This window comes from Benincasa hispida, chromosome 11 (genome assembly GCF_027475165.1).
Source record: "Benincasa hispida cultivar pf3 chromosome 11, pf3_genome.v1.1, whole genome shotgun sequence".
Lineage (NCBI taxonomy): Eukaryota > Viridiplantae > Streptophyta > Magnoliopsida > Cucurbitales > Cucurbitaceae > Benincasa > Benincasa hispida.
In genome coordinates this window covers 88,729,925-88,749,197 of record NC_143488.1, presented here as the reverse complement: position 1 = coordinate 88,749,197, position 19,273 = coordinate 88,729,925, and the positions used below count along the sequence as shown (strand labels likewise).

Genomic DNA, 19,273 nt, shown 5'->3' with positions numbered 1-19,273 from the left:
AATAATGTAGGTATAAGGTTGTTTTTTTTTATTAAAATGTTTTCTATTTCCTACCCATCCTCGTGAATTCATAATAAAATAGTCTATACTCTAAACACAGACTATTATAATCCAAATAAAATAATATGCACCCAAAAACAGGTTATTATAATTTACATATTATAATAATCAACTCAATGTCTCAAACTTCTCTAAAAATTATCATTCATCCACTTGCAAATGTTTTATTTATCTCTAAACCTCCCATAAACAACTATTCTTATTATAATTTCTTTTTGTTATTAATCATTTCACAACCATTCTAATTAGTTTGGAATTTGCTAACACCTAAACATATTACATGAAGTTTTCAAATATTTATTTGGATAAATATTTACTAGAATTAGTCAAGTAAATATAAGATGTATAGCAATGTTAAATTTAAACTAAAATTTCTCCAAAAATAAAAATAAAATAAAATAAAAGAATGAACAGTTCATTAAAGTTTAACTGCAAAGAGTAAAATGGTAGTTTATTATCCGTTCAAAGACTAACGAGGAAAATCAAAAGGTTTAAGAAACTTTTAGATCAATGTAACCCATAAGCACATGATTAACAATATCACATGTTAGTTTCTTTTATGGCCAAATAATCATTTTTAAAGTAACACAATATCACATGTTAATTGCAATTATATTCTTAAACTTTTAATTGTAAAAATTAACTACTTATACAATTTTAAAATTGGACCTTTAAACTCAAACAATTATAGAAATTGTAACAATTATATAAATCTGAGCATTCAACTTTTATTATTTAATGGTCGAATTTCTACAACTAATGTAAGTTCGAGAGTCCAATTTTAATAAGTAGAAGTTTGAGAGCTCAATTTTTATAATTGAAAGTTTGAGGGTATAATTGAAACTACAACCATACTAAGATGGTTTTTGCAATTTTTCCTTTATTTGTAATGTATGCAATTTTTTTATGTATACTTTTTGGTTAAAGCTTACAATTTGCTTTTGGTTTGAGACATACAAGGTGAAAAATCATTTTTGACTTTAGGGGCTGATTGACTAGAGAAAAATGTATTTTTTTTTAAAAAAATCATTTTTATTTAAATTCTTTTGATAAAAATGATTTGAAATACAATTTGAGAATGTTTCTAAAGCTACTTAAGTTTTTTTTTTTTTTTTTTTTTTTTTGAAAATGACTTATTTTCAAAATTAAATATTTGAAAAGTTAAATAAAACATACCTTAAATTTGTTAAGTTGGTATCAATTTTAACTCTAAACTTGTAGTTTCATCAAAGAGCAATGATTAGGTGTAGCCTAGGCTGCACCTAACAACCATGCTACCTTCTTCTTTATCACACAAAAAAATTATCACGTGACAATATTTTATTGGGTATAACTTGAGATGCATAGAGAATGGGTGCTTCTGAGCTGCACCCAAGTTTTTTCGTTCATCAAATACTTGATCAATGAAATGATGATAGTTCAATGAAAGAGAAAGGTAATGTCCAAACTTCTAAGAAATCCATAGAAAATTGTAGTTTTCTCACGTAGATAACTGTTTTAATTTTCACGAATTCACTCAATATTATGATGTATATTTATCATCAACCAATTTTTTCATTCATATGTTGATGCATAGCGGTCTAAATTGAACCTTTTTAAATAACATTGGCTAAATTCAAAAAGTATTCAAATATTAACAACTCAAATATACATGTGTTGTGTAGCAAAAGAAATTAAAAAAAAAAAAAAAATCAACTTTTTGTAAGAAAAGTGGAAGATTTTTTTCGGGTAAAAAATTCGAACCAAAATCTCAACCTAATTTTTAATTAGCTGAATTCATATGAAGTTTCGTTTTTTAGTTAATCAATTGAGAGATGTGAGGGTTCGTATCATCAATTGAGATAGAAATTAATGTCTTATATATCGAACTAAGTTGGCAAAAGATCGATCGTATTTTTTAAAAAAAACAATGAAAATGATAGATTTGTTTGGTTGGTTAATAACTAAATAATAATATCCGTACTGTTTCCAAATTGCCATTTGTATTCGAATGTATGGTTTTATTTCCTAATCACCAAATAGTGACTTCAATTGTGTCCCAAAAATGTCTACATCTCATCTCTCTCTCTAAATTTGTTTCATAGTCTTTTCATTTCTATACTGAGTTCTCATAAATTAAGGGATACTAGAGATCATATTTTTAAATAGTTTTATGTTTTTTTGATGTATTCAAGTATTTAATTTAAAAAGTAAGTCATTTTAAAAAAAATGGAAATATTTGACAACTACTCCGAATAGCTTTTTATGTATATTTTAATAAATTTTTTATCAAAAATATTTAATTAAATATGAGTTTTTTTAAAAACATTTTTTTTCTCAAGTCAATTCAAACGGACTTTTAATCCTTAATTTTTCCTTAAAAAACATGTATAAGGAAAGGTCAGAATCGTGTTTGTTGTAATATAAAAGATAACACAGAAAAATTGGCCTCGGATTGAAAGTAGTAAATAGTAATGAAGAATATTTTGCAAATCTGAAAATAATTTTGTTGATAAATAATACTCATTCAAATTGTAAAGGCGAATAATTCCAATCTCCCTTATAGAATTGGGGGGAAAAAAAAAAAAATTCAATTTATGGGACCAAGTACAAATTTTCCATTCATTTTCTCATTAAATTTATTTTGGACTGATTATCCAGCATTCCAATCAGAAAATTAATTGAATTGAATATGTAATATGGATCTAAGGTTCAATGTGTCCCTCTATATTGAACTCAAAATAAATAAATAAATAAATAAATAAATAATAGTGTCCTCTACATTGAATTGACCCCCCATGACCCATCTATACAACTAATGGACATGACTAATCAACCAACAGCAAAAGAATTTTCACACACTTGTTTGATTATTCATTTACCAAATGGTCAAAAATGTTAGTAACCATTTAGATTTTAGCTTATAATCTAAATCATAAGAGTCTGTTTGAGTGAATATATTTGTTTTCTTCTTCATCGAGTATTCTTCAGATAAATTGAAGCTTTATGAGGTTGGTTGGTGACTTCTCCAAAGAATAATATCTGATTATATGGATAATATTTCAATGCTATGGTAAAATTTTTGTTATTAATTACAAATGGTTCACAAAAATTTTAATAAAATATTAAAAGTAAGGTTAAAATACTATTTTTAATTTGTGAACTTTGATATTTATTTTACTTTTATCTGTATAATTTCAATTTTACTTTCAATAAATTTGTTTTTAAATAAAGAAAAAAAAATCTTTAAATAGTTTTCTCCAAATATAATTATAAAAATTGACTTAAAAAGTACAATGAAAATTATGATTACAACCATTGAAAAATGAAAGAAGTAGATAGTTGAAGGACCATATTAGTATTTTAACCTAAAAATAATCAACCTTGAAAATTTCAAATTGTTTTAGTTCAACCAAATGTGAAGGTGATGAAGAATTGAAGTACAAGATGAAAACAAATAGAAGTTCAACAAATACAATCCTCCAATCATTAAGCACCCATTATTTCTTCAGATGTTATTTCAAATAGGACATTTATTCAAATAAAAATAAAATTAAAGGAAAAAAAAAAACACACACACACAAAACACACACAACCCCAAATTCCTCAATAATCAAAACACTCATCCAAGATCTCCGGAAAGGAGCCCTTAATCTCAAAATCCTGCTCCAACAAAGCATCCACAAACGAATCGAAAGACGAATCAGAAGAAGACCCTTCACATCGTTGCGAAAAGGCTTCAATCCCATTGCTCTGCTCCGAAGAAGCAGCCAAATGGAACATTGCTTCACCGCCATTGATGGAAGAAGATGAACAAGACGAGGTTGTCGGTCGTTCATTGAAAACGTGTGGTTTTTTTGGGGTCTGAAACTGAAATTGCTGTCCCAAATTGGTCCCTGAAGAAAATGGTTGCTGGGTTTTGGCCATTGTTGTTGTTGGAGTTAAGGTTTTGTTGAAGGGACCAATCAGGGGTTTTGGTGTAGTTGGGAGGCTGCTTATAGATCGATAGTCAAAGAAGATCTGGGAAAAGGGTTTGTGAGTTATCGGGTCAATTCCCATTTTTGAAAGCTTTTTTCTCAGCTTTGTGTTCCAGTAATTCTTCACATCATTGTCTGTTCTTCCTGGGAGTTGCTTTGCTATTACAGACCACCTGCACTACATCAATGGAGATAAAAAGAAAGAGAGATTGTGTGTTATTCATCTTCAAGTACTCAATAGTATGCTATGTTTTCTCCCTGTAATAGCTTGGATTGCACCAATTTGTCTCCAAGATAAAGAGGATGTATTCCTTAAGTTTGGAAAGTTTTGCATAGAGACGACCTGATTTATATAATCTATGTTTCGTTAATGAACATCAGAGAAGATCATTGGTATATAAGTACAGACATTATCCATTTACATGAGATCATTATCATACCATTGTAGAGATATATGAAACAATTCATTGTTCTGACAGTGGATTCGTAAGACAAGTTTCGGAAATTTAAACCAAGTTAGGCAAATCCACAAAAAATTCCGATTAAACGGTGAACTCAACTTCAAAGGCTTAACTCATAAGTCAAATGTCCTTAAAGGATGAGGCAAGGGAAGTGAGTTAAGGACCTGCTTCCAATGGCTTGATGGAGTTTGATAATGAGGTCTTCTTCTTGAGCAGTGAAGCTGTCATGCCTGAGATCAGGCCTAAGGTAATTAGTCCATCTCAGTCTACAACTTTTCCCACATCTATTCAAACCTGTTGAAAAGGAGCCAAATGGTATATTTATCCAAAGGCCTTTTTTGTTAAACTACAAAAGAAACAAGACAAAAAGAAGAAACATATAGAAAGAAAGAAAGAAAGAAACGAGACCTGCTTTCTTGGGAACCAGAGTCCAATTGCCAACTCCATGGTTGGAAACATAAGCAAGGATTTTGGCATCTTCTTCTGCAGTCCAAAGCCCTTTTTTAACATTGGACTTATCACAACAAGGAGGTTTCCCCATCTTGTAACAATGGTGATGAAAGGGAGATTAAGGGCAGAAATTATATTATGTAATGGTGATGCAATTAGAAGTTAAACTTTTAGTACAGTTTTTTTTTCTTTTTTAAGAAGGGGAAAGTGAATGTTTATGAAGTGATCTTAAGGCAAGAAATGCATGGAAACTTGGCTCCCAATTAACAATTACTGCATGATTGTTTTCATCACTCTCATGAGGTTGGCCCCAAGTGCATTCTATCGAAGGCTCAAAGTGGGTGATTCTTTGATTATGGACTTAATTACAATTAAAAAATATGGTAAATAGTTTTTTTAAAACTTATATGTGGGGATGAACAGGAAGGCAATGGGAAACAAGCTCTTTAGGCCGATTGATGATACGGTGATCGCAAAACTAAAAAGATTGTTATAACAAGCTATTTAAAAAATTAAGAATGTCATTAATCACAAGTAGAAAGCTCTAGATCAATCTAGTTTTTGTACAAAGTATAGGTCATAATAAAACAAGCTAAACTAAATCACTTGGTAGTCAAATGTAAATGCACACTGAGCTTAATATCCTAAAACTAATGGACTATTTAGCCTTGTAAGAAGGCATCAACCCTAGCATTGGCAGAGGAACTCAAGAACTTCATGCAAAGAGGAGCTTTGACACCGGCCAGGGCCAATATGGCTGCTGGAACACCCCACAATGATTCGCCACAGATAAGTCCTGAAGCCACGGCTGGGGCATACTCACCGGCCTTGACTTTGTTCTTCCTTTGCCATATGAAAAGAATCAAGCTTCCAACACACATGTCGATGGCAAAATAAGCACCGAGGTAAAATGGAATCGCCATACACATTGGACTTGGTATGAAACGATAGATGCGGTGTTTGGTTTCGTACTTCTGGAGCACATCCCGAATGATGTTGATGACAACAGCACCAACGAAAAAGCAAATGGCAAGGGTGAGGCAGTTTTTGGGGAGGGAAGAGACACCCTCAACACCAAGTAGAGCAATGCCACGGTACATTAGACCATATGGTGCAGGGTACGAGCCATCAGGGTCTCCAACATTGTAAGCTTTGAAGAAGAACCAAAAGACAAGGGGCGACAAAATGCAGCCAATGGCAGTGCCACAAACTTGGCTGACAAACATTGAGCGAGGAGAAGTTAAAGTCAAGTAACCTGTCTTGAAGTCTTGCATAAGATCAGAAGCAGTCGCAACAATGCTCATCATGACACCACAGGAGGCAAGACCAGCAATAACACCTCCATTGCCAAGGCCAACCCAAGCACTAAAGATGATAATAGCAAATTTACCATAGTTTGATGCAAGAGACCAGTCAGTGAGCCCACAGCCATAGGCATTACAGAAGGCCAAAACAGGGGCAATTGCATATGCAACCAAAATGTGGTACCATTTCAACTGATGAAAGATTAAAGGAACTGTGATTACAGATATGGCTGCAAGTACAACATAACCAACCATTGCTACCCAGTTGGGGATTTGGTCTTTCAAGAAGTACTCGGATCTTCGTTGAGCGTCATAGTCAGTAACTTCCATTGATGAATCAATATTTTCATTACTAGACCTCTTCTTGGCTAGGCTGTAGAATGTTTGAAAAAGCATGAAGAAAACATGGTAAAGACCATCACCAAGCATCATAGCAATGGCAATAAAAACCCTATAGCCTTGAATGCCATGAAGACTGCTAGCAGATAAAGAAGCACTGTACCAATCACCTTTCTTTAACTCAATTAAGGGCCACATGATGCCCCATGAAATAATAGCTCCAAAAAGAAGAGACAAATTAACCATGAAAGGACAGATCATTCCTACACCAACATATGTAGCTGAGAAATCAAAATAAAACCTCTTTGCATAGGCTTGAAGACCAAAAGTGGGGAAGCTGGAAAATCCACAACCATCAGCAGCAGTAAAGAACCACTGGAACAGAGCAAATACAAAGCTGCAACAGAAGGTCTTAAAAAGGACAGCAACTTGTTTCTTAGCCAACTTAGCTCCTTTAGGTGTGTGAAAGCTATTAATGAGATATGCAGTTGCAGTTCCACTTGGATATGGTAATTTGTATTTCAGAATCATCATTTTTCTAAGAGGCACAATAGAGAATAACCCAACAAAACTAACAATAAAGAGAAAGCCCATCATCCAACCTACAGAAAGCCTCTTGATATTAATTGGAATGCTACCTTCTTCTGCTTGAGCAGCAATTTTGGCACTCATTCCCAGAAGATAACTAGCTGTTCCACTGCTAAATGCAATCCCAGAGGATGCGACAACGCAAGTTTGAATCACAGTGTTTTCCTGTCGAGTGAAGGGTTGTTTCATAAGACCAAAGTGATTCAGAATCGAAGTGTAACCTTTCAAAATCGCAAATCCGAGAAGCCCAGCAGCTACATTAAGGGAAGGAATAACCCCAGTGGTGAGATTGAGTTTACAGACGATGAAATTGAAGACGATGCTAAGAATAAAGCTCGTAAAAATAGCCCTAAAAGTTATCTGATCCCGCCATGAAGGAACTTCCAAATTTCTAAAAGCTTCTTCCACCATAACACTCTCTGTATTGATTGATTCGCCCTCGTTTCCATTATTGCTTGGATCTTTCTCCATTTTTTCCCCCTATCAGTTTCAGTGATTTTTATCTCTCTTTTTCTCTCAGATTGTTGCTATTTCTTGGTACTGTGAAGAGGGGAAGAGGCGAAAGGGGAAATTTATAGTGAGGGAAAGTGAAATTTGAAAAGAAGTAGGAAAGGAATTGGAATCCCAAAGGGAGTCGAATTTCTTGATTGTTTCCCAATTCTTTTGGGTTTTGGATATATATATATATATATATTTTTTCTTTTTAAAAAAAGAGGGAATTCATAAAATTTGATTGAATTTTTTGCATGAAATTTTGCATGGAGAGAGACCCTTCATGCTGACGTGGGAGTCCGTAAGTGGTCAAAATTCTTTGGGAAAAGCAAATAACTTTAAAAATTTGGAGAAATTTTTTACGATATCCTAATATGAATACGCCATGTCAACATCCATTTACAAATGCATTAAAAAAAAATCTATTTTTAAATAGTAATACTTTATGTGTATCTCATATATTACTCATCTTTATGTATCTCACTTTAATCATATATATATATAAATAATTAAAATATTTTAAAAAACAAGTAAGAAGAATTTGACACATAACAAATTGTGATTAGATAATTTATTAGGATGTACAAAGATAGATATTGTGATGCATTTAAGTATTTTTCATTGAAAGATGAGAAGAGTTCATGCCCTCGGAAAATTTAGTTGGATATTTACGATGAAAAAAGTGAAACATTTGAATATTGAAACATAAAAAATGAATTTAATTATGTAAATTAAATTAATGGTCAAAAACTTTCAAATTTGATTGAAACTTCAAATTAAATGATGTTTTATGTACAACTTTAACATATATGAAAGTTAAATTTGTAGTTTCTTCAATTTGAATGAGTTTTATTTGGTTTTTGTTAAGTAACAACTCAATTGAGTTAAATTTGACAAATGTTTAAATTCGTTTTATTTATTTGATTTTTTTTTTTTTTTTTGTATTTTGGAGAGTTACTAAGTCGTTAGCCTATAAATAACAATTTGTTTCTTCAATTGTAGTATCCAATTCTAAATTAAAAAGTTCTCTTGCTTGCTTTCTTTCTTTCTTTAGATATTCATGTTTTGGCTCGTATATTAATCTATTTTGTAGGCAAACATTATTCTTAAATGCTACGAGGTAGTATGAAAAATATCTTTTCCCCCTCTCTATAGTACTAGACATTTTCTCAATTAGTTGAAATGAGAGCTCAGAAATTATGAAGCATGTATACTTAATTTTTAACACTTCTTGGACATACAAATGGAGTATAGCTCAATTAGCATATGACTATATGAGTGTATTCGTAATCTTGTTTGTGGTTCAAATTCTCCTATATTCATTTGTAGACACACGAAAAAAAAAACTTGTTGGACGTGTAGTGTATTTGTTAAACTTTTATAAAATATAGGGACCATTACGAACCTTGAATTAAAGTATGTATTAAATCTTTTATGGTTAAAATATCATTTTGATTCATGTGCTTTAAAGCTTGTTTAGTTTTAGTTTTTATATTTTTAAATGTCTAACTTTTTTTTTTGAATAGATAATATTATTATACAACAACAGGAGGATCTCACAGCCCGAGATCAAGACACCACACCAAATAAAGCAACAACAAAGACCGAGCTCTTAATAGAACCAAAGAACAAAAGCCATAGCAAAAGAAAACAAAATAATTGTCCAGAGAAACAGTCACGAAACAAAACAAACCCACAAACCAAGGGCAACACCCAAAGAAAACAAAAGACCGAACACAATAAGGAAGAAATAACAGTAATAAAAACTAGAGAAGACCAAAAAGCTCAATCTGCCAGGAAAAGCTCAACCTGCTAGGAAACAACATAAGCACGAACCATAAAGACAATAAGATGGAATAAAGCAGATGCCGTCCTTGGACGACCTCTATGCAGCCGAAGATTCCTCTTCTGCCAGATATAATAATCAAAACTCGTCAAGATTGATTCTAAGCTAGTATTTACATTCTCTTGAGACAAAAAAAAAAAAAGAAGTACATCCTTACACAAATCAACCAACAAAACTTGCCCATTGGATTCGGATTACGTCAATCTCTCCTTGGGTATATGCATTTTTTGTATTGAACTAGAAAAAGAAAAAAAAAAGATAAACTCAACATAAGTTTACATCATTTATTAAATTAAAGCTAGTATATAAAAAAATAAATAATTTAAGTACGAGACTAGTAATGGGAGTAGTAGGATTATACACTATTTTGTGTATATACTTTTGCACATAGTACCCGCATCCTATAGAATCTAATTGACGGGGGCACTGCATATAAAGAAGTTGAAAACAATTATTCTTATGTTCAAATGAACATAAATTGTTAAAAAATGAATGCAAATTTACCTTTACAGGTTTCCATTTTGGAGAAGACCGATGGTGTTAGAGATCGTGCTTGGCTTGCCATGTTTTCAATCCACTAAATAGTTTGAAAACATTAGTTAAACATAGATACTTCAATTAAGAGCTAAGAAAGTTCAATTACACTTACATATTTATAACTCTATGAAAATCCTCTTGAACCTTACTTCGAATAGAGTCCAAAACATAAACACAATTTTCTTGTAGATTGATTACAATCAATATCTAATGATAACTATAATAAGTAACAATTTTGAAATAGTAGTACGCATATAATACAAATTAAAAATAACTAAAGAACTTATATTTACTTACCCTGTGTTATATGGAATAAGAACTAATTGGTCCAAATTAGCCAATTTTAGTTGGTTGGCTAAATTTCTGGATCGAATATCTTGAGACTTCACATATGACGATATTCTTGCTTGATCAATTATAAAAAAAACTTCTTCGTAATATCACGACCACATTCATCCCAAAGATACCTAAACAAAGTAAAAATTATTTAAACATGAAACAAAATATAAATGAGTGAATCTAGATGAGTAATATTTACACAATATATGACAAAATACACATGTAACCTATTTCAACCATATTGCAATATTTGATCAAATCATCGCGGCCTAAATAAACAAATTTGTCTCTTCCAAATATATGCTCGTTCAAATTGATACGGATCATGTCTACATCGCTCATGTTATACATGACATGTCCGTTCAAGAGTTTGATGGTACCATTGGTGTTCGTATATTTGGAGAGTGGCCGAAGCTCTTAATTATTGAATGGTCCTACCATAACCACAGTCACAAAAATTCAAGTAAATGAAAAATAATAAATAACCAAACTCATATACTGAAAAAGAGGCATACTTTTTTCTCGTCAACCATAATTACATGTTCACGAGGACATGTTACGAAGTTGCCCATTGCTTGATTTAAGGACTCTATTTTTCTCTTCATAGGAATTGGTATTGGCAATCTTCTCCCATGATAATGTCAATCAGTACTTTAACAGTTAAGCATGACACATCATCATCAAATGTTGGGGCTACTACAACAATATTATCTAGAGTTCCTATAGCCAAGTGCCATGGTGTCCCCTTAACAAATTTAAAAGAACTAATGTCATGCATGATTAAACACAAAATGATTAAAATTTAAAAGTCACAACAAATAAATTACCTCTAAATCTTCTTTAGGCATCTTCTCAGTATCTTCTTCTTTAGATGCACTAAGTGCGACACTTCCAACAGATGATTTGGACTGATGAGATTGTTTGCTATGAGTTTTTTCTCTTGATACTTTACCATGTCAAACATTTTTTTCATTAGAGCCTCCTTCAATTTCTTGGCTCATTGTGGACTTTGGTTTTACTAATTTGAAATATTGGGAATGGGAAACAAAATCACCTATTCCTCTAACACGTTCCCAATGTTCATCTGTACCCAATGCTTTGGTCAAAACATCTTCACCTTCATAGACTTTAGCCAATTTATCCTGTAAAACATATTACAATTTTCACACAATATCTCATCACAAGTTTCAGACATTGTATATATGTCATCTTAAACTTTGTACAATATAAACTTACAATCCTGGCCCATTCTCGAGTGGCTTCATCAAAGTATTCATTATTTTTTCCTTTTCGTACTTCTTTCCATAAAGTTGCCTGATAAGAAGGATCACTCAATATATTCTACATGAACATACATATTTAATTAGCATAAACGTATTAGAATAAAAGATTTAATTTAAGTAAAAAAAATTACTATTCTTGGGCAAGATTCGCATAACCCTTCCAAGAAATGTGATGATTATATACACATTTCAACCTTCTTTCTTTTTTAAGACGATTGATTTCCTGTACAACAAATCTAGTTGAAGTTACCTATCAAAACAATGATAATATTGACATTTATTTAGAATAACTTACATCCCATTCTTCACTCAATCGTTCATTAACAAACGATGTCCATTGATCTTGATCTATATGAGAATATTGTTGGGGAGGAAATTACAAGACCGAGGGTTCATCTTTAAATGGAAGTATGAACTTTGAGTCAATATGGTCTTGAAAGTCCGAAATTTCCTAGATGCAGATATGAGTATACCATGTTTCGACTTAGAGTCCACATCGAACGACATCAGCACAATGAAAAAAGTAGTAAATAATAAACTAATAAACTACCATGTACATGAATTAAAGTTTTAGAAAACATACCGCTACACAATCAAAAAGCTTATCTTTTAGATGGTTTGGAATTTTTTCCCAAGAATTATACGTTATAGGTATTTGTTGTCGAACACAAACTCCTATATAACTTTGCATCTTCTTTGCATCAAATCCAATCAGTTGTCCATGTTCATTATAATCAATGATCAACCGTTGTCCAGATGTTCTTATTTGTGCTAACTCAGACATAGTAGTTTGGCCACGTGAAATACTTATTTTGCTATTTTTTGTGGGATCGTATTTCTATCATCCTCACTACTACTTGATGAATTTTTCATGTCAATCTAAAAAAAAAAAAAACATTACTCACATAATAAAACATATAATCTTAATATTTAAATACATATAACCATAGTAAATGACATACCATGTTTAGTACATTATTTATCAACTCATCCACCTTCACAATCATTTCTAATGTATGTGGATATTGTATCATCAATCTCAATTGATGTATCAACATTGAGCATTCTTTGCATACCTCCATAACCACACTCTTGTAGCATATCTCCTATTTCATCTTCATAAAAATCATCTTCAAATGTTCGTTGTGGAGATGTTAAAACAATTAACCAACTCGAATTTGCAGGGTCTTTTACATAGAAGACTTGTTTTAATTGAGAGGCTAAAATAAATGGGTTTGATTTATGTTCAATACGATTGAGGTCCACAATAGTAAACCCAAACTTATTTGTTTTGACTCCATTTCTATTCTCAACCCAATTACATTTGAATAAAATAAATGATAATCGATGATAGTCAAGCTCCCATATTTCTTGTATTACACCATAAAAGGTCATATCTAACATGACAGGGCTTTTGTCCTTAGCACTAGAGACTTGCATTGTGGTAACCGTTATACTAACTCCACTATTTTGAACCCTCATAATATCATCGCGAATCTTTGTGTGATAGTAGTAACCATTGACCACATAACAAGAATATTTTGCGACGGTTGGACAAGGTCCATTAGCTATCCATCTTAAAGAAGGTGATATGGAATTTTTGGGAACTTTGAGAGCTATTGCAACCTACGATATATTTTATAATAGTTCAGTAGTTAACATTTAATTATACATCAAATAATATGCCTCTAGAGATTACCCGTGTGGACAACCACCGATTGAATGTACGATTATGCTCTTCTTGAAGCCACTTTCTACTTTTACTTTTACCAGAATTGAGCTTAGACAAAATATCCATATGTTGCCTATTATAAATGACAAAGTTAGTAGATCATTGAATAATCAAGTAACCTAAAACGAGAATAAGATGGAGATCTATATACTCGACATAAGGAAGCACATCATTTAAATTTTGAATGACATAAAGATGAGCTTGATCCAACTCATCCTTACTCAATCTGATAAAAGAAGCAGCTGACAATGCTCTACAACATTTGAGTTTGCTTTCTTTATTGATGAGTTTAGCCCAATAGAATTAACACCAGATACAAATTCATAACAAAACTCTATAATCTCTTTGACAATATAATTTTCTCCAACACATCCTTCTAGTCGATTTCTATACCGTACATAAGTTTTCAACACTTTCATGTATCGTTCAAAAGGATATATCCACCTCAAATAAATAGGTCCACAAAACTCAACTTCTCTTACGAGATGTACTATAAGGTGTACCATTATTGTGAAGAATGATGGTGGAAAATACTTCTCTAAGAGGCATAAAGTGAAAACTATATCCTCTTACATACCCTTTAATTGAGATGAATCGATTGCCTTGCAACAATAGCATTAAAGAAGAAGCATAGGCAAGTAATTGCAAGTCTTACATGTTTGGGTAAAATATCACGAATGGCTACAGGTAATAATTGTTGCATAAGAAGTGATGGTCATGCGACTTAAGTCTGTAAAGTTTCAAATCTATGAGCGACACTAAAATTTGAATGTTCGATGAATAGCCTTCAGGTACTTTATTTCTGATAGTATCTTACAAAAGCTCAATTTCTCAGCTCGTGTTAATGTATAACATGCGGGAGGTAAAAAGACTTTTTTCTCTCCTACTTGAGGGGTTAACTCTAATCTAATGTTCGGTTCCACCAAATCTAATCGAGTTTTTATTCCATCATTCGTTTTACCAGGAATATCAAGCAATGTGCCAATAAGATTTGCACATACATTCTTTTCAATGTGCATCACGTCAAAACAATGTCGCACGTCAAGATACTTCCAGTATTCTAACTAAAAAAGAATAGATTTTTTCTTCCAATAAGTTGAAGGGCTATCTCCACTGTGCTTTTCCTTGATAGTTTTCTTACCATATGAATATTGATACTTACTTGTTTCTGCAAGAATTTCTTCCCCACTCAATAGTTTTGGAGCAACTTCTAAATCTCGTGCGCCATTAAAAGCTTTCTTTTGTTTCCTATATGGATGATGGCATGGTAGAAACTTGCGATGCCCGAGATATGTCATCTTCTTCCTTTTAGTAAATAAGTGGATGAATTTCTCTCCACAAATTGGACATGCATGATATTCTTAACCGTACAATCACATAAGTTACCATACATAGGAAAATCATTAATGGTCCATAATAAAATAGCTTTAAGCATGAAATGTTGTTCTTCATATGCATCGTAACATTCTACCCCATCTTTCCAAAGTTTTTTCAAATCATCTACTATCGAAGCTAAATAAACACCTATGTCATTTCTCGATTGTTTAGGACCAGATATTGTACAGTCAACTAGGGGTGTACATGGGTTGGGTTAGGTTGGGTTAAGGGTACTTTTAGACCAACCCGATTGGCAACCCAAATGACCCAAATAAAGTTTCCAACCCAACCCAACCCAACCCTTAAACTTTGGGTTGGGTTGTCGGGTTATAACTTATTTTTATTTTTATTTTTAATAAAAAATATGTAAATTTATATACATCACATGATTAATAACTAAAATCCCATAAAATTAAGATGCTAAATACCAAATATCTATGATATTTATTGTAAACTTTAAACAAAGACAAATATCATAATAATTTTGAAAGAAAAATATTAAAAATTAAAAAATTAATCAATACAAAGAAATTAAACTTTAAACAAAGGGGAATATATATATATATATATATATATAAAAAAATTGGGGTTGGATTGGGTTAACCCAAATTTTTTTTAGCCAATCCACAATCCAACCCAACCTAATAAAAATAGAAAAATTCAACCCAACCCCACCCAAGAACAAAACTAACCCGACCGAACCCTTATATTTTGGGTTGGGTAGTCCGGGTTGTTCGGGTTGTCGGGTTATTTGAACACCCCTATAGTCAACATAAAAAATTCGCTTCATGCACAACCATGGAGGTAGATTATACGTCACTAACATCACTGGCCAACAACTATATCTACTACTAAGAACTCCATGTGGATTTACCCATCTGTTGAAAGAGCAAGACAAAGATTTCTAAGTTCTGACCCAAATCTTGGCCACAAATTGTCTATTTTTTTCCACGATAGGGCATCTTTGGGATGTTTTAATAAACCATCTGTTTCTTTTTTTTTTTTTAGCATGTCACGACAATAAACTTGATGTTTCTTTACTTCGAAACATTCTTTCAAATCTTGGAATTGGGGAGAAATACCACATGACTTTTGTTGGGATATTCTTAGCCATTTCCTTTAAATTTTTATGAAACTTCCATCTTGACGTACCACAAATGGGGCATACATTTGCATTAGAGAGTTCTTTTCTAAACAAGCAACAATCATTGCTACATGCATGAATCTTCTCATACTTCATTCCAAGAGTACCCAACATCTTTTTTGCTTCATAAGTAGAAGTTGGAATTTCATTAGGACTAGGTAATATGTCATGAATTAATTCCAACAACTTAGTGAAACTCTTATCGCTCCATCCAAATTTAGCTTTCAAATTATATAACTTTACCAATGTAGATATTTTGGAAAAAGTTTTACAATTTTGGTATAGTGATTTCTTTGCATCATCTAATAATTCTTCAAAATTATCGGATTTTTTTATTAAAATAGTTGTATGCAGCCTCAAACATTCCAATTGTGTCATCAACATCAACATCATCCTCATCAACTTTGTCTCTTTCACTAGTAGACAATTTTTCATTGTTTCTCTTAATCGATAATGATTCACCGTGAAAAGTCCATATCTGATAACTTTGATCTATTCCATTAAAAAATAAGTGATCTCTCATTGTGTTCACATTTAAAGTCTTTGCATTCACACACTTCAAACATAGACAACTCATGACATTCGGTTGTAGACCATTTTTAATAAGCATCTCAACCCCTAAACCATACTCAGTTGACATTTTATTCATTTTCATCCATGACTTATCCATGATTGTAAAATTGCAACTTAATCTACAAAAAAAAACAATAACAAGGAAAAATTACATAACCATAAGCTTGTAAATTTAACCATAATCAACAATAAGACCTAAAACATTAACAAAGTGGTTCTGATATACACTTGAACCACACCAAGCAAGACTATCAACCAAGTACATGTTTTTTTTTTTTAACTAATTTCATTCAAACATTAACAAATTTCAAGAAGCTTAATCATTGAAACAAAACTGTAACACCCCGAATTTTTATTATTTGTGTAATTTTAGTAATTTTTATTAATTGAGGGCATTTTTGGAATTTTTGGACTAAAGTGTAATTGCGGAATTTAACTATTGACGTTTATATTATTCAATTTGGAAATTAATGGCAGAAATTAATTTCGTTTTGGAAGGGGGTTATATCACACAAATTTAGTTTTAAATTAATGTCAAGAATTAATTTCATTTTGGAAGAGGGTTATGTCACACAAATTTAATTTGAAATTAATGTCAAGAATTAACTTCATTGTGGAAGGGGGTGAGTTAAATTCTTTGTGAATTGAAAATTTTACAAGAGAAAAGGATTAAAAGTTGGAAGCAAGGTCTGATTGAAGGAAGAATTTGGAGATTGGAATCTTGAGGGTGGTTGTTGCTCAGGCTTCATTGGGGAATTGAATTCAAAGATTGATTATTGAAGACTGGATCGATATCTAAATCTAGTATCGAGGTAAGTAATCTTACTATTGAAACTGCCCTAGTGCCAGACAATGATAATTATGATTTATTGAGGATATATTGATAGTTTGATGTTTATGTATGCCTTGCTGACATGAGGGTTTAAAAGACTAGTTGTGCATAGAGATGTTTGAATACTAGTATGATTTGAGTATATTATTGTTATTGGAGATCCTGCTGAATCTGAGGATGATGAGATGCATACGTATGTTATAGAGCTATGATGAAGAAATTCGTATGTGTGTTATAGAACCATGATGATGAGATGCATACGTATGTTATAGAGCTATGATGAAGAAATTTATATGTATGTTATAGAACCATGATGATGAGATGTATATGTATGTTATGAGACTAGGATGACAAGAGGTATATGTATGTTGTAGAATCATGATGATGAGATCTATATGATATGTATGTTATGGAACCATGTTGTGATACTTGTGATGTTGAGATTGTGATAGTGTCCTCACTGATTAGTTAGATGCTCACCAGATATTGTGTTCCCTTTGGGATTCACCAGATATTTTGTTTCCTTCTGGATTCACCAGATATTGTGTTTCCTTCGGGATTCACCAGGGGTTGTGTTTCTTTCGTGGTTCACCAGAGGTCGTGGACATACTTAACTACAGTAGGATAGAAACCAGTTTTTCATGTATGTATGTGTCCATGAGGACTAGAGCAGTTTTTATGTTCCGCCAGAGGTAGGCATCTAAAGGACATAAATGCCTAGCCCGACCCTAGTAGTGGGGTTACTTACTGAGTATTTTATACTCATCCTTTCTCATGTTGTTGTTTTAGGTAAAGGTAGAGATGCACCAACGATTGACAAGCGGAATTCGTGATCAAGCTATTGGGACCAGTTTTATGCTTCCGCTCATGAGATTTAGATTTCTTTTCATGTTTTTCTTAACTTTCAGTTTTGATGTTTGAAACTTACTATTAAGAATTGTTTTCAGAATTATTATTATCATTTATGATTTATGGGTACCCATTTCTTATGTTTTAATATTTGAATTTAATGAAGTTCTTTTGAACTTATCTTATTTATTTAGCATTTATTTCACAGGGTGCCGTTTTAAGTTTTATGCATGCATGTATTTAATAACGACCTAACTTGAGTCCTAGGGGGTCAAGTCGTTACAAAAACATAAAATTAATTAAATAACACTAGAACCACATAAATAAAGCTTAATCAATCAAGTAAGACCAAATTAGTTTATATATAATTGGAAGAAAAAGATTTTGATATACATTTAAACCACACCAAGCAAGACTACCAACCAAGTAGATATCTTTCAATTAGTTTAATTCCAATGTTTCAAAATTTCAAGAAGTTTAATCATTGGAACAAAACATAAAATTAATGAAATAACACTTAAACCACACCAACCAAACTTAATCAACCAAGTAAGACCAAATTAGTTTATATAGAATTGAAAGAAAATGATTTTGATATACACTTGAACCAAGTCAAGCAAGACTATTAACCAAGTACATATTTTTTAACTAATTTCATTCCAACATTAACAAATTTCAAGAAGCTTAATCATTGGAATAAAACAAAAAATTAATGAAATAACACTTGAACCACACCAATCAAACTTAATCAACCAAGTAAGACCAAGTTAGTTTACATATAATTGAAAGAAAAGGATTTTGATATACACTTGAACCACACCAAGCAAGACTATCAACCAAGTACATATTTTTTAACTAATTTCATCCCAACTTTAACAAATTTCAAGAAGCTTAATCATTGGAACAAAATATAAAATTAATGAAATAACACTTGAACCACACCAATCAAACTTAATCAACCAAATAAGACCAAATTAGTTTATATATATTTGAAACAAAAGGATTTTAAAATACATTTAAACTACACCAAGCAAGACTACCAACCAAGTATATATTCTTCAACTAATTTAGTTCCAATATTTCAAAATTTCAATAAGCTTAATCATTAAAA

The 19,273-nt window shown here is 31.8% G+C and overlaps 1 protein-coding gene and 1 pseudogene across 2 annotated transcripts; both read right to left on the bottom strand.

The window, feature by feature from the left end:
- Positions 1 to 3,538: 3,538 nt before the first annotated feature.
- On the bottom strand, positions 3,539 to 5,295 carry LOC120091703 (transcription factor MYB35). Its single transcript, XM_039049815.2, has 3 exons — positions 4,886 to 5,295; positions 4,642 to 4,771; positions 3,539 to 4,189 (listed from the first exon to the last, which is right to left on the bottom strand). The coding sequence occupies exons 1-3, from the start codon at positions 5,016 to 5,018 to the stop codon at positions 3,646 to 3,648; spliced, it is 807 nt and encodes a 268-aa protein (XP_038905743.1). The 5' UTR covers positions 5,019 to 5,295; the 3' UTR covers positions 3,539 to 3,645.
- A 135-nt stretch (positions 5,296 to 5,430) lies between these two features.
- On the bottom strand, positions 5,431 to 7,805 carry LOC120091609 (putative metal-nicotianamine transporter YSL7 pseudogene; annotated as a pseudogene). The gene has a single exon (XR_016524357.1). The product of XR_016524357.1 is annotated as a putative metal-nicotianamine transporter YSL7 pseudogene (transcript).
- Positions 7,806 to 19,273: the final 11,468 nt, after the last annotated feature.